The following is a 13859-nucleotide window of genomic DNA, read 5'->3' as shown; positions in this document are numbered from 1 at the left end:
TTTGTGGTGTCATCAGAAAAGTCATCACATGTAAAATACGACTCTTTGCATCCGAAACGCGACGAAATCTTATTAATCTTATTTTCTATACTTAAAAGGTCATGAGAAAATGACATTTTGTTGACGCTTAGTCTGATGACATTTCTAGTGAGCATAGTGCAGCACTTTCTCTCGCATGCGGAGAAAATCGAGCTTTTCTCAATTGTACTGTCACTTCTAAAACTATGTAGTTTGATGGTTTTCGCTTCGTTGAGAAAAAAGGTAAATCTCACCTTACTCTTATGAAATAGTTACTTGTTCAACGAGGGAAGAAAAGTTGGAAATTGCATTTCTAGGGTGTTGTTTTTACCCGAGAAAATGCAATTTCTAACTTGTTGCCGAGTCAAACACATTGTTTTTCACAACCTAAGTTTCAGCGGAGGGCAGAAAATGACTGTTTTCTCGTCTGCGTTGTGTACAACTTTGTGCTCACCTCAGGCCATAAACTTGGCTTGCGTTTCCTATTTTCTTCCCTCGGTAAAAAAAAATATTCAATACTGGTCCGCTTAGTAATGACACCCAATATGCGCTGGTAGTGTCACGACGAATATATCTATATATATATATAATGTAAATTTGAGACTCAGTTCCTCTATTCGAAAAATTCAATGCACTACTGCTGAACCACTAGAAGTTAACTGATTAGTCACATTTCTATCCATCTCTTCAACTTCTCATATCTCAGTGTAGATGAATTTTAAACCAAATTAGACCCTATCTACCCCGAAATACATGCAATTACCTTTCTAATGACACCACACACGACCTCTTTCGTTTCACGTACACCTAAAAAAATCTTGCCCAGCTTAGCTGTAGTCTTTGTACGAATGTACTGTACAAATTCGCGACAAGTACATTATGTTAACGTAGCAGTAATATTTACAGCACAGCTGTATAAATGTACAGTTAAGCGAACGTTGATTCCCTGATCCAAAATTAAAAATTGTACAGAAAATATAGTCAAAATCCACCATTTTTCATTGTTATATTATTTAGTACGTTAAATTATATTAACTAAATTGAAAAAAAAATGGCGCTAACTGCGGCTAGAAACCCATAACCTCCCACACTCTAGTCCACCACCTTACTCATGCGCCAACTCAGAACTTGTGTTTGGTAAACGATATGTCAAAGAGATCTTATAATATCGTACGTCTCCATAGTACTGTTTTTCTGAACATTAATGTTCAGCTGAGCAGTATTGTGAAATTGAACTTCAAAAGTTCTCATATTCTTATACTGCTGTGCTGTAATGTAAAATGTCAAAATATCGAAAATAATTGAGAAATACTAGAAATTTTTAGCCCCGTACGAAGTACGAAGGGGCTTATAGGATTACGATGCCGTGTGTAATTGATGGAATTCGAAGCAGACGGTAAGGGCAAAGTGTTTGCCTATGTTCATAGATGACGAATCCGCAATAAAAATTTGGGCCGTCTGTCCGTCTGTCCGTCTGTCCGTCACGTCGATATCTTGAGTAAATCAAATCCGATTTCAAAAATTTTTTTTTTCCCTGAAAGATAGTCAAAATAGTGAGGCTAAGTTCGAAGATGGGCATATTCGGGTCGGCCCTTCGTGAGTTAGGGCCACCTAAGTGATTTAAGGTCTTTTGGTGATATTTATGGCAAAATAAACGATGGAAATGTAAATGACACGGCAAATGATAGGTATTGTCAATACCAATCGAGGAAAAAAAAGTTTTTTAAAATCGGGTGAGTGGACCGTGAGTTAGGGCCTTAGAAGTGAAAAGCTACTAGGGCCCTATGTGTATTTTACATAGAACTCAAGTAAATTTCATTCGTTTTTCGTAATTTTTGTGTCATTTGGAAGGTAATCAAAAGCCGAATAGAATGTTGTTGAAAAAAAAAATTAAATTTGGGTCCTCGGACTAAGGCCGCTACTAGGGCCCTATGTGTATTTTACATAGAACTCAAGTAAATTTCATTCGTTTTTCGTAATTTTTGTGTCATTTGGAAGGTAATCAAAAGCCGAATAGAATGTTGTTGAAAAAAAATTAAATTTGGGTCCTCGGACTAAGGCCGCTACCAGGGCCCTATGTGTATTTTACATTGAACTCGAGTAAATTTCAATCGTTTTTCGTAATTTTTGTGTCATTTGGAAGGTAATCAAAGGCCGAATAGAATGTTGTTGAAAAAAAAAATTAAATTTGGGTCCTCGGACTAAGGCCGCTACTAGGGCCCTATGCGTATTTTACATATAACTCGAGCAAATTTCATCCGTTTTTCGTAATTTTTGTTTCATTTGGAAGGTAATCAAAGGCCGAATAGAATGTTGTTGAAAAAAAATAAATTTGGGTCCTCGGACTAAGGCCGCTACTAGGGCCCTATGTGTATTTTACATAGAACTCGAGCAAATTTCATCCGTTTTTCGTATTTTTTGTTTCATTTGGAGGGTAATCAAAGGCCGAATAGAATGTTGTTGAAAATAAAAATAAATTTGGGTCCTCGGACTAAGGCCGGTACTAGGGCCCTATGTGTATTTATATTCAATAAATTAAAATTTTAGGGCTATTTGAAATTTTTGTTTCATTTGAAAGGAACGTCGTACGGGGCTTCGTAATTGCGCTATGCGCAATTTCTAAGATGTACACATTCCATAATAATTTTACTTTAACTACATTAACCGGCGCAATAGGTTTACGGTCAAAGTAGGGTGACAGACGCAATAGGGTCACGTACGCAATAGATATACGGGTTTGTACGGGGCTCAGTCGCAGCAAACGCTCCGACTGTTCTGATGGCTCGTTTTTATTTTTTTTTAGTAGATTTCGTTAAAATTAATCCTAAATTTGTACCTGTACATGACACAAATTCCACCAAGAAGCCACTCCTATTCTTAACAAAAATTACCCTACTCTATTTATCCAGAACCATGGAAACTTTGTTTTTTTTTTCGAAAAATGTGTTTTTTCAATTAGTAGTTTTCATTTATTGAAACTGATTGTCCGAACTTAGTCCAAACTAGGCATGCCCTGAAAGTACTTGACTTCAGCTTTCCAACGAGCGCACATTTAGCAGCCGTAAAATGAGTCCGAAAAACATCCTTTTTCGACCTTCTAAGGTCAGCCACTATCAACCAAAAGTGACTAGAGACTATCTGAAGCCTGCTTTGAGATCTAAGGGCAACATTTAAAACCATGTATATATCAATCATAGACGAAATGGGTCCGATTTGGATAGGTGGATTTTCAAAAGAATTCCTCACAACAACTTTTAAAGCCTTTTACCTCTTGAGAAAACGGATTGTATTAAGTTGTTGATATCCAAAATAGAATTTATCGTCATTTACAATTATTTTATTGATCAACAAGAAAACAGGACTTTCGTCGGCTTAATTTTCGACGTATTTAGTGGTGGACACAAATCACTGAGCGAGAAGTACCACTAAAATAATTTATTATCGCCCGTAAGACTATAACCTCAATATTACTAAGAATGAAAATGTCAGTAGTAACACAATACTTAGGTTATGTTTATATATAGATCATCTTCATAGCCGATTGAAATGTCATCCACGTCAAGAAATGCCATCCCAACGCACTGCTCCTAGCATGAACATAAGAAATATTTGGAGGCTAATGAAGTCACAGTAGGCACTGCGTTTCTTTCGTAAAGATAAAGATAGATGACTTGTTTTCGTTGTATGAGTTAAAACACACAATACAATCAATCTTAAGCGGTAGCTGTCATCACAAAAGCCTCCAAATTGGATATTTGTCAAAGTAGTGTTCATGCTAGGAGCAGTGCGTTGGCCATCCACGTTAAAAAAATTTCATACACATGAATGAATGAACGAAACATTTAACGAAACTTAAGTGAGGTTACGTTTGAATAATAGTCGGTTCGTGCTTGGATCATTTTGTTCGGCGAAACCGTTGCAAATCTATAATTTGTTTACGAAAATAGTTATTTATGTATAACTCGGTGCGTTAATAAAACGTCAGTTGCACATAATCCGTCTTATTTACATAAAATCTGGTTTCTACATTTAGCGTACTTTAATAGAAATTTTACCGACCCTGAAAATAGTTAGTCATAAATTTTTTTGATGTGATTTCATCAAAGATTCCATCGCATAAGGAATATGAAATTAAAGCATTGATATCCGGAAGGATAAAAGATGCGAGTAGAGGCATCAGAAAATCTGCTATCTACAACGACAGCTTTTACCGTCAATTACACTAAAAAAATCTTTCATTATTCCAGTTCATTTATTCACCACTGAATTTATGAATTACGAATAAATCTAGAATTGTGTTGAAATGTCATGCAGTTTTTAGTCTTGATATTATGGAAGTTTCCACGACCTACATTCAATTTGAATTATTCAAACTGTCATTCGTTCAGCTACCACGACTTACATTCAAACTGTCATTCGTTCAGCTATATTGTACATTTTACATCTCAATAGTACTTTGGATCTGTCACAAATCATGTACTGCTCTGCTGTACAAATTCGCGACAAGTACATTTGGTAACTTAACAGTGCAGTAGTACATCTTAGCTGTACATAGTACTGTCATTCCGTTCAACATTCAACAATTACGTAGAATATACAGATATGCTGAAAACTAATGTTCAGCTATGTTGTAAAATGAACAGCAGAGTTACCATACGCAAATATTTTTTTTTATAGGTGTACATGAAGAAATTTCGATAAGAAAAGTGCAAGTTTTCGGCTTTGATCACCTCCCACTAGCTTTTGTGGCTAGGTCGAGGATTTAAAAAAAATGGTTTAGGCAATACTCTCTCTAGCAAACAAACTCATTGAAAGAATCGAATTAAGGTCTAAAATCAATTTGAGAAACTCTGCTTCTTCATAAGACTTAAAGTGAACAGACTCATGAATCGTTAACGAGTAGCAGAGTTTCACAAACGTCTTTACCACCTTAAAAAATATTGTTCGCTAGAGAGAGTATTGCTTTTGGCCTATAAGAACCCAGGATTTTTTCACATATAGAAAACTCTATACTCGTCCGATTTCGATAGGCTGGTTTTCAAAAGGATCCCTCGAGGCTTAATTTAATTTTTAAATTGATTTTTTTGAACTTTCATATTCCCTTTTTTCAGCTTATAGAAAGCCACCCATTAAATATCCGGTAAGTCAAACAATCGTCACTGAATCTTTTCTGCACGTGTATAACGAGGTGATATAACATACCCATCCATCTATCTCCGCAAACATATAATTTTCATAATAATTATGCTGGCACACAGATAAAATGGTTCGTAGTTGCGGCCGCTACATTCGTCCTGCTCACTCTTATTGCGTGGTTAATATACAAGACCAAAGTGAAAGACAAACAACATCCGAGCAAAGGGAAACCGGGGTATAATTATGAGTTTTTTGGAATAATCTTTTCGGAATTTTGTTTTTCACACAAACGATCTGTTAACAGTTTTTTCTGCGGAATAGTTGGATTAAATGAAGGATACGTTCCATCTGATATTCCGGTGAGTAGCGAAAATTGTTTGTTGTTGTATATGAAAAGCTTAGCGTTGGTGATGAGACAATTCGAGGATAGAAAACGAAATTAATTATTTGAGACAGGCAACGAAAAACTTTATTTAAATACTTAGAATTCTGGCGAGAATTCCAGTCCATTTCATGTTCTTTCGTACCTAAACGTCCACATTCAATATTTTTGCTTATTAGAAACAACACGCGCTACCCTAAAAAGTTTTTTTTGCGTTCCAACGAAAGGTTCAAGACTGAAGAGAATAGAAAATATTGTCTCGTAGAATGCTGACTACTCGTACGAATTTATTGCGATAAGGCGTAAGTCACCTTTTGGTTCGATACTCGATACGTATATCTGATCTGATTTACATTGTAAATCACAAAGAGACACTTATAACTGAATGATAGTTGGTCCAAGGCCATACGAATTGTCAAATTTCATCCATAGAGATAAAACCTCATCAATATTTATATGAAAACCGATCTCAATGGATGAAATCGTGTTCGTTGGGCCAGTGAAAATTCGTGTTTACAGTTACTTCAAACAAACCTATTGCGTTTTTACAACTAAATTCACTTCCGCATGTATAATCTACATAGTACAAATTGAGTGACTGCGTTCACTTTTAATCGTTAGTATGAACACTTAATCGACAAGTGTTAAATTTGGAGGCTTTGGAGATAAGAGCTTAGGACAATAACAAGGCATCTATCTTTACAAAGCACACGCAGTGCCTACTGTGATTTCATCAGCCTCTGAATATGCTAGAAGCAGTGCTGTGACATAGCAAGCAATTTCGGGTTCTTTATACAAGTGAACACAATATATTACGACAGAGTAAAGTTAACCAGGCAGGAGCGCTTGTTTGACTAGGGACGTGAATAATCTAGTAGCCCTACATATTTTGCGAATAAAATTTTTCAGTGTCAGTGTTCATTTGAGTTCATTTTCATACAGTGTATTAGGTCCCTTCTTTGACGTTTCGAAAATGAACCGCTCCTGCCTGGTTTATTTTACTCTGCCGTGAATATATGGGTCTGCCGCACCGATGTTCTCTTGTGATGAGTGATTCTTTTCAAAAACAGCCAACTGAAATCGGACGCATTTTCTAAAGGAGTTTGTCATATGAGCCTAGAAATGTATTCGACTCAAGAAGCTTAAACCAATTCTTTAAAAAAAATCTTTGAAGCTTCGTACTCAACACTGGCACCCTCCACATCATGTTTGAAAACTTGTTCAACCTCAATCTCCAATTAATTAGGCTTAGACAGCGATTTAATTCTAAGAAGCGAGTCTGGCACGGTCATGACTTTTCGTTTCATGTAGTAAAAGGGCTCATGCTATGATCGCGTGTGCCAGATTCCCCGATGCCACTTAGACATGCAAAGGGAACATCAATGAAACGTCTTTCCATCCTCACCTCGACCGATTTCAGTTTTCTTTGCTTTCTTCAATCCGGCTCCGGCACTCGTATTTTCGAGTTCCAACTGTTACAAACGGAAGACAAAACGCATTAGTTTTTCGATATGGTCTGTGGATCTAAGGGACACGCTTGCTTGAAATCTTAATGTTGCTTCTAAGGCTAAGAAACAACTGACCAAACGAATTTAATTTTACTGTTGACTTATAGTCAGAAATCGACCATGCGGATCTCACATTAATCAAAAAAATTGGAGAAGGGGCATTCGGCACTGTGTACATTGCTAGACGCAGAATAATCTTCGGTAAACCAGGCTTCCAAATTGTAGCTGTTAAGCAGTTAAAGAGTAAGTTTCTTTGACAAACCCAACTTTAAATTGATTGACGAATGTCGATCGAACTTAGAAAGTCTGATGTCGATACCTCTGACCTAATGTTATTTCTTAGAGCGACCAACTGATGAACAGAGAGACGAATTTTTCGGCGAAATCGAAATGATGAAAAAAGTTCCGCGACATTCCAATGTCGTGGCACTACTCGGTTTCTGTAAGGAAAAGGAGCCACTGCAAATTGTTATGGAGTATGTGGGTTGTGGAGACCTGGTAAGTACTTTATATATTGCGGTAACTGGATCCAGTCTCTCACATGTATTGTGAATGTGACATTTTCACAGAGGGCGTATCTTCAGAAATTGAGAGCCAGACACGAAGAACGATACGGAAAAAACAGGGTCACAGTTAATCCGTGTGAACACAATCAGCCGCTGCTTGCGCCTCCATCCGGGAGATATTTAGACTTGATGAATTCATCGTAAGTAATTTAACGCTGAAGTGTCCGTCGTTGCCAATATTATTTTACAATATCTTGATTCATCAGTGCGAGTAGTACATCAGATTCATCGCATGCAACAGACGAGGGTCCCAATGTTCGACCATCTGTTACCGAAAGTATGAGATTTCAAATTTGTGTAAAATGTAAAATTAACATGTCGAATGTGTATTTCCCCCGGACAGCCATGTACACAACGTTAAGCAATAACGATGACATAACATCAATAAGCAATTCATTGGAGTACGTTTTAGATCACAAAGAATTGTACAATTTTGCCAAGCAAATAGCCGAAGGGATGAAACATTTGCATGACATGAAAATAACTCACAGGTAAAATTGAAGTCGAACTGAATTGTCGTTGTCGTTCGGTGGTCGATTTGGTCTGACTATTTTTGGGAAAATATTTTTCGAAATTTCCGATATTTTCTCGAATTTTCCGACATTTTCTCGAATATTTCTTTTGGTAAAATTTGGGAAAATGTCGGAAAATTCGATAAAAAAGGTCGGAAAATACTTTTCACAAAAATGTACCCTGATAAAATGTAAATTTTCCACAGAGACTTGGCGGCTCGCAACATTCTCATTGATGAACACCGAACTTTGAAAATATCCGATTTCGGTTTATCGAGAAGTGGAATTTACGTAAATCCCAAAAATAAAGCGGTACCGTTACGGTGGCTCTCTATCGAAGCAATACGAGACAATTTTTATTCGTCCAAGAGTGATGTTTGGGCTTTCGGCGTTGTATTGTGGGAAATCGGAGCGCTCGGTAAGTGCCTTGCAATGCGAGAATATCGCAAAACTGTTTTACTTCTTCACGAAGGGTAATTCATAAAAAATACCTTTGGCAATCAAAAGAAAATCTTTTGTCACAAAAATCCTCAAATTCGTTCAATTTTAGAAAAACTCTTGAAAATCGTGTAAAAATGATGAAAAATCGTTTTAATTTGACAAAATAATCCTGTCGAATCCTAAAAACCCTTGAGGATTTTGTCTTCGAATATCCTTCGATGATTCTATCTTCGAAAATCCTTTGAGGATTCCATCTTCGAAAATCCTTCGAGAATTCTATCTTCGAAAGTTTTTTTGGGGATTTTCTCTTAGAAAATCCTTCGAGGATTCTATCTTCGAAAATACTTTGAGAATTCTATCTTCGAAAATCCTTCGATGATTCTATCTTCGAAAATTCTTTTGTGGATTTTCTCTTAGAAAATCCTTCGATGATATCTTCGAAAATACTTCGATAATTCTATCTTCGAAAATTCTTTTGTCGATTTTCTCTTAGAAAATACTGCGAGGATTCTATCTTCGAAAATCCTTCGAGAATTCTATCTTCGAAAGTTCTTTTGAGGATTTTCTCTTAGAAAATCCTTCGAGGATTCTATTTCCGAAAATTCTTTGAGGATTCTATCTTCGAAAATCCTTTGAGAATTCTATCTTCGAAAATCCTTCGAGGATTCTATCTTCGAAAATCCTTCAAGGGTTCTATCTTCGAAAATTCTTCGAGGGTTCTATCTTCGAAAATTCTTTTGTGGGTTTTCGCTTAGAAAATCCTTCGATGATTCTATCTTCGAAAATCCTTCGAGGATTCTATTTTCGAAAATCCTTTGAGGATTCTATCTTCGAAAATCCTTCGAGGATTCTATCTTCGAAAATTCTTTTGCGAATTTTCTCTTAGAAAATTCTTCGAGTATTCTATATTCGAAAATTCTATTGTGGATTTTCTCTTAGAAAATCATTCGAGTATTCTATCTTCCAAAATCCTTCGAGGATTCTATCTTCGAAAATTCTTTTGTGGGTTTTCGCTTAGAAAATCCTTCGATGATTCTTTCTTCGAAAATCCTTCGAGGATTCTATATTCGAAAATTCTTTTGTGGATTTTCTCTTAGAAAATCCTTCGAGGATTCTATCTTCGAAAATTCTTTTGTGGGTTTTCGCTTAGAAAATCCTTCGATGATTCTTTCTTCGAAAATCCTTCGAGGATTCTATATTCGAAAATTCTATTGTGGATTTTCTCTTAGAAAATCATTCGAGGATTCTATCTTCGAAAATCCTTCGAGGATTCTATCTTCGAAAATTCTTTTGTGGGTTTTCGCTTAGAAAATCCTTCGATGATTCTTTCTTCGAAAATCCTTCGAGGATTCTATATTCGAAAATTCTTTTGTGGATTTTCTCTTAGAAAATCCTTCGATGATTCTATCTTCGAAAATCCTTCGAGGATTCTATCTTCGAAAATTCTTTTGTGGGTTTTCGCTTAGAAAATCCTTCGATGATTCTTTCTTCGAAAATCATTCGAGGATTGTATATTCGAAAATTCTTTTGTGGATTTTCTATTAGAAAATCCTTCGAGGATTCTATCTTCGAAAATCCTTCGAGGATTCTATCTTCGAAAATCCTTCGAGATTCTATCTTCGAAAATTCTTTTGCGAATTTTCTCTTAGAAAATTCTTCGAGGATTCTATCTTCGAAAATCCTGTCAGGATTCTATCTTCGAAAATCCTTTGAGGATTTTCTCTTAGAAAATCCTTTGAGAATTATCTGATAAAAAATCTTTTGAGAATTTTCTTTTGCACAAAAAATATCCAATTATCTGCCTCTCGCTTCTTCGCGTTCTGGTTTCAACAGCTTAAACGGATTTTAACAAATAAATTGATGATTTTAAAGGTGGTTATCCCTATCCTGCCGTTCACAACTACGACCTGTTGCCATATTTATCTGCTGGTAATCGGTTAGAGAAGCCAGAAAATTGTTCCGATTATTTGTACGAACTAATGATGGATTGTTGGGCGGCGAATACGGATGATCGTCCCGATTTTAACAACATTCTTGCCAGATTGGATCTACATGAGCGGACGTATTATGTTGATTTTAGCGAATTAAGTTCAGATTATGTGTTTCCTCCCACAAAGGAACAGATACAAAACCACAAAATGAGTAATGGCCTGAGGCATTGAGAAATTTAAAACGATTTTTTTTTGTAATTTGTTACGTTGAATCGAATTAAGGTGGATGATTGCGGATGCGGTTTGTTTGGATTATTAATTAGCGTAGCCAATTGGATTTTGGTTTTTCTTTACTTTTTTTTCCAGAATTTGATTTTTCACTAAACTTCATTGACTCATATTAAATGCGGTTGTATGATAATGTTAAACATACAATCTGGGGGTGAAATATTTGAGCATTTACTCAGTGTTAAATACGATAAAATATTTTAATTGTGTTCACGGAAGCATTTTTCTTTGTGTGGTATATATACATCGTGTGGGTGTGACGTGACTTGTGTGTGTCTGGTTAATAAATTAGAAATCAAATCCCTGTGGAAAATTCTCTTTCACTTTTCGACTTCTAGAAAAATTACCATACGCACATCGGTTCTCATTCTAACTTTTTTTCGCACATCTGGGACGGAAATCAACTCTTTCTTGATTATTTTGGTTAAAGCCTATGTCGTCAAAGGTCACTTTTTTACCAGAAAATGCTTCGGATTGGAAAAGATTTACCTTTTTGGAAAATAGGGTTGAAAACAGTCTAGGTTTAAGGTCGGACCGTTCCGACCATTCGGATAAAAAGCTATTTTAAACACATATGCTTAAATGGAAATTTTTCTCAATAGATGTGAAAATCGTCAACACTGGCGAAGCCGAGGCTTAAAACACATCGTATATGCTCGAAATTCCAGTTTAGCATAAGTTATCAACCAGATTATATGCACATGTGAATGGGATCCGCATTTCTTACAAACGTTACTATTACGCACTAGTGCGCAAATCGGTATATGAAACTTCACTCAATTCATGCACTACCTTGATCGCACTACTGTGCACAATAACTATTTGGGATGAACCGCAAGTCGACTTTAATCATCCTGTCTAATAAAGTTGAGAATAAAATATTATTGAAAGGTGATATGAAGCGAAAAAATCAATCGATGAAGTTAGGTAGAAGAAACTGTCGAGAATGTAGGATATTGCCGCTGAGATGTTATCCCCGTACGAATACGTACACCTGTCTGAAGCATATACTTCGAAACGCATACCTACCACCGAATTCAGAATCTAGTCATAGACAGTTTTTCCCTTACTCATCACTTGGTGTGCTAACTGTTACAACCAGCACATTAAAGCTATTAGCCACTAGTATTCCGTACGGGACTAACAAACTTTTTCCGCGTATTCATTTCGCTATGAAGACGTGCGGATTTTCTTCTTTTTTTTGTTAACAAACAAGTAAAAAAGTAAATCACGTGGAAGACCTTGGCTTTTCTGCGAACTGTTTATTCCTACTTTGCTCCGAGATATTTTTGAACAAAACAAGGAAGGGAATGGTGGTCTTCGATTTGCAATTCTAATATTTCTCTTATGTTTTTAATGGCTTAGGAATAAAAATCGTGTTTGGTGTGGCATGATAAAATTTCTGATTGTAACGTCATCAAGGTATAAAAACTGAACTGGACAATCTCAGCGGTATATGTGGGTGTTGCATTTATTTGTGTATAAATTTCTCGGAAAATGATGGAAATGACGAAGAAAACGCAAAAAGAGGTCTAAGCCCCAAAAATTTTATAGATACAAATGTATAACATCTTCATTGTTATAGTCAAGAACCCACCCACATGCATGTCACTACCTAAAAATATTACGGTTTTATACAATCTAGGGTAAAACTAGCAAATACGAGCACTTACTGCAATATGATCCCTCCATTGTCTTTTATTTTGTTCGTTTTAATCAATGGGTGCCGCACTTCTTGGACTGAATATGCGGAATCGGAATAAATGGGTCTAAGTGGGGCTAAGATTGCTTTAAATCATTTAGTATTAAGAGAATTAAATAAACTAAATTAAAACTAGGCATCCCTGAGTGGGGCTATGCCTATTTAGTACCATACGATTCATTCCATTTAGTACTGTTTTAGTCCCATAAAATACCAATTCGATTTAATTCAATTTATTCCATTTAGTCGGAAGAAGTGCGGCACCCCTATACCACTTTGTTACACAATCTCATACCAAAAATGTTTGTATGCTTGCTAAGAGGACCGAACGTAAAGCTGCCAATTCGCGGGGCGAAAGCTTTCGCTTTCGCCCCTTGAATTGACATTTCTTTACTTTCGGTCCTCTTAGCAAGCAAACAAAACTTAATACGTAACTCTTTCGGCCTACTCAATCGATACGTAATAGTTATTTGTGTATCTGTTTTGGACGTTTGATTTTAGGCAATTTCGCGAGTTGTAGCCCGAACGAAGTGAGGGCTACATGCAAAAGTGTCTAAAATCAAACGTCCAAAACAGATACTCAAAAAATTTTTCATGTAAGGGGTCGAAAATCCGAGAAAAATCTCGAAACTCCCTCATTTTCGGCCCCGACACATGAAAATAACTATTTCATGCTTCATACCAGAGCCGAGAGTAGAAATGTCAATTTTGAGGGGCGAAAGTAAACTGACATTATTTCTTCACTTTCGGCTCTCGTATGAAGCATAAAAAACTAAATACGTCACGCGAAAATGATATGTCCTTCTGACGTAAATAACTATTGTTCTTCCACTTTTTTTTTGTCAGCTCTGAGTCTAGAGGAATAAAATTGATGTACGTGAAACTTCCATTCGTACGGCAGGAAGGGGACATAGTTTTGAGTCACAGGTCTGTCTGGCAACACTGAATCAGTTACGTCCTTCACATATGTCCTGTATGCCTGTAAAGGCGCCACAATTTTTTTTTCACGTCCTCCATTCTCTTCGCTCTGGTGAAATAGCTTCAATCTGGTGAAACTCCATGAATTGTCATAGCAGTGAAGTTGGTTCGCAAAAAACGTACAGCGCTGACATCAGTAACGTTATGACGGAATGTACTAGAATTATACAAAAATCTATTATATTTGATCTTTAGATTGAAACAGCATTTCAGTTCAGTCTAAGAAATATCTGCTAAGAACCAACTTCACTGCTGTGACATTTCATGTATATTAATCAGAGTGAAGTTGGATCCATAAGAATAAAAAAAGTTTTGACACATATTCAGGTTAAAGGGGTTTTCCTACACGACAAGGTCACACAAACCAAATTCGATATTCGACATTTTTTGTCCAAGG

The 13859-nt window shown here is 36.3% G+C and overlaps 1 protein-coding gene across 2 annotated transcripts in view; it reads left to right on the top strand.

Annotated features, from left to right (window-relative positions):
• The window catches only part of LOC119075524 (vascular endothelial growth factor receptor 1), a 46663-nt gene extending 34354 nt beyond the window's left edge, over positions 1 to 12309 (top strand). The window contains exons 8-17 of one of the 2 annotated variants that reach the window (XM_037181994.1): positions 5130 to 5158; positions 5277 to 5389; positions 5459 to 5513; positions 7152 to 7287; positions 7388 to 7542; positions 7614 to 7750; positions 7817 to 7887; positions 7954 to 8101; positions 8329 to 8540; positions 10436 to 12309. In XM_037181994.1, the coding sequence (XP_037037889.1) occupies positions 5130 to 5158; positions 5277 to 5389; positions 5459 to 5513; positions 7152 to 7287; positions 7388 to 7542; positions 7614 to 7750; positions 7817 to 7887; positions 7954 to 8101; positions 8329 to 8540; positions 10436 to 10725 (1346 nt within the window). In that variant the 3' untranslated portion in view covers positions 10726 to 12309. Of the gene's footprint in view, positions 1 to 5129; positions 5207 to 5276; positions 5390 to 5458; positions 5514 to 7151; positions 7288 to 7387; positions 7543 to 7613; positions 7751 to 7816; positions 7888 to 7953; positions 8102 to 8328; positions 8541 to 10435 lie in introns of both variants that reach the window. The other variant, XM_037181993.1, reaches the window with a different exon arrangement.
• The last annotated feature ends 1550 nt before the right edge of the window (positions 12310 to 13859 follow it).

Source organism: Bradysia coprophila, unplaced genomic scaffold (assembly GCF_014529535.1).
Source record: "Bradysia coprophila strain Holo2 unplaced genomic scaffold, BU_Bcop_v1 contig_219, whole genome shotgun sequence".
NCBI classification, from domain to species: Eukaryota; Metazoa; Arthropoda; class Insecta; order Diptera; family Sciaridae; genus Bradysia; species Bradysia coprophila.
The sequence above is the reverse complement of the archived record's forward strand: the minus strand, read 5'-3'. Positions and strand labels throughout refer to the sequence as shown.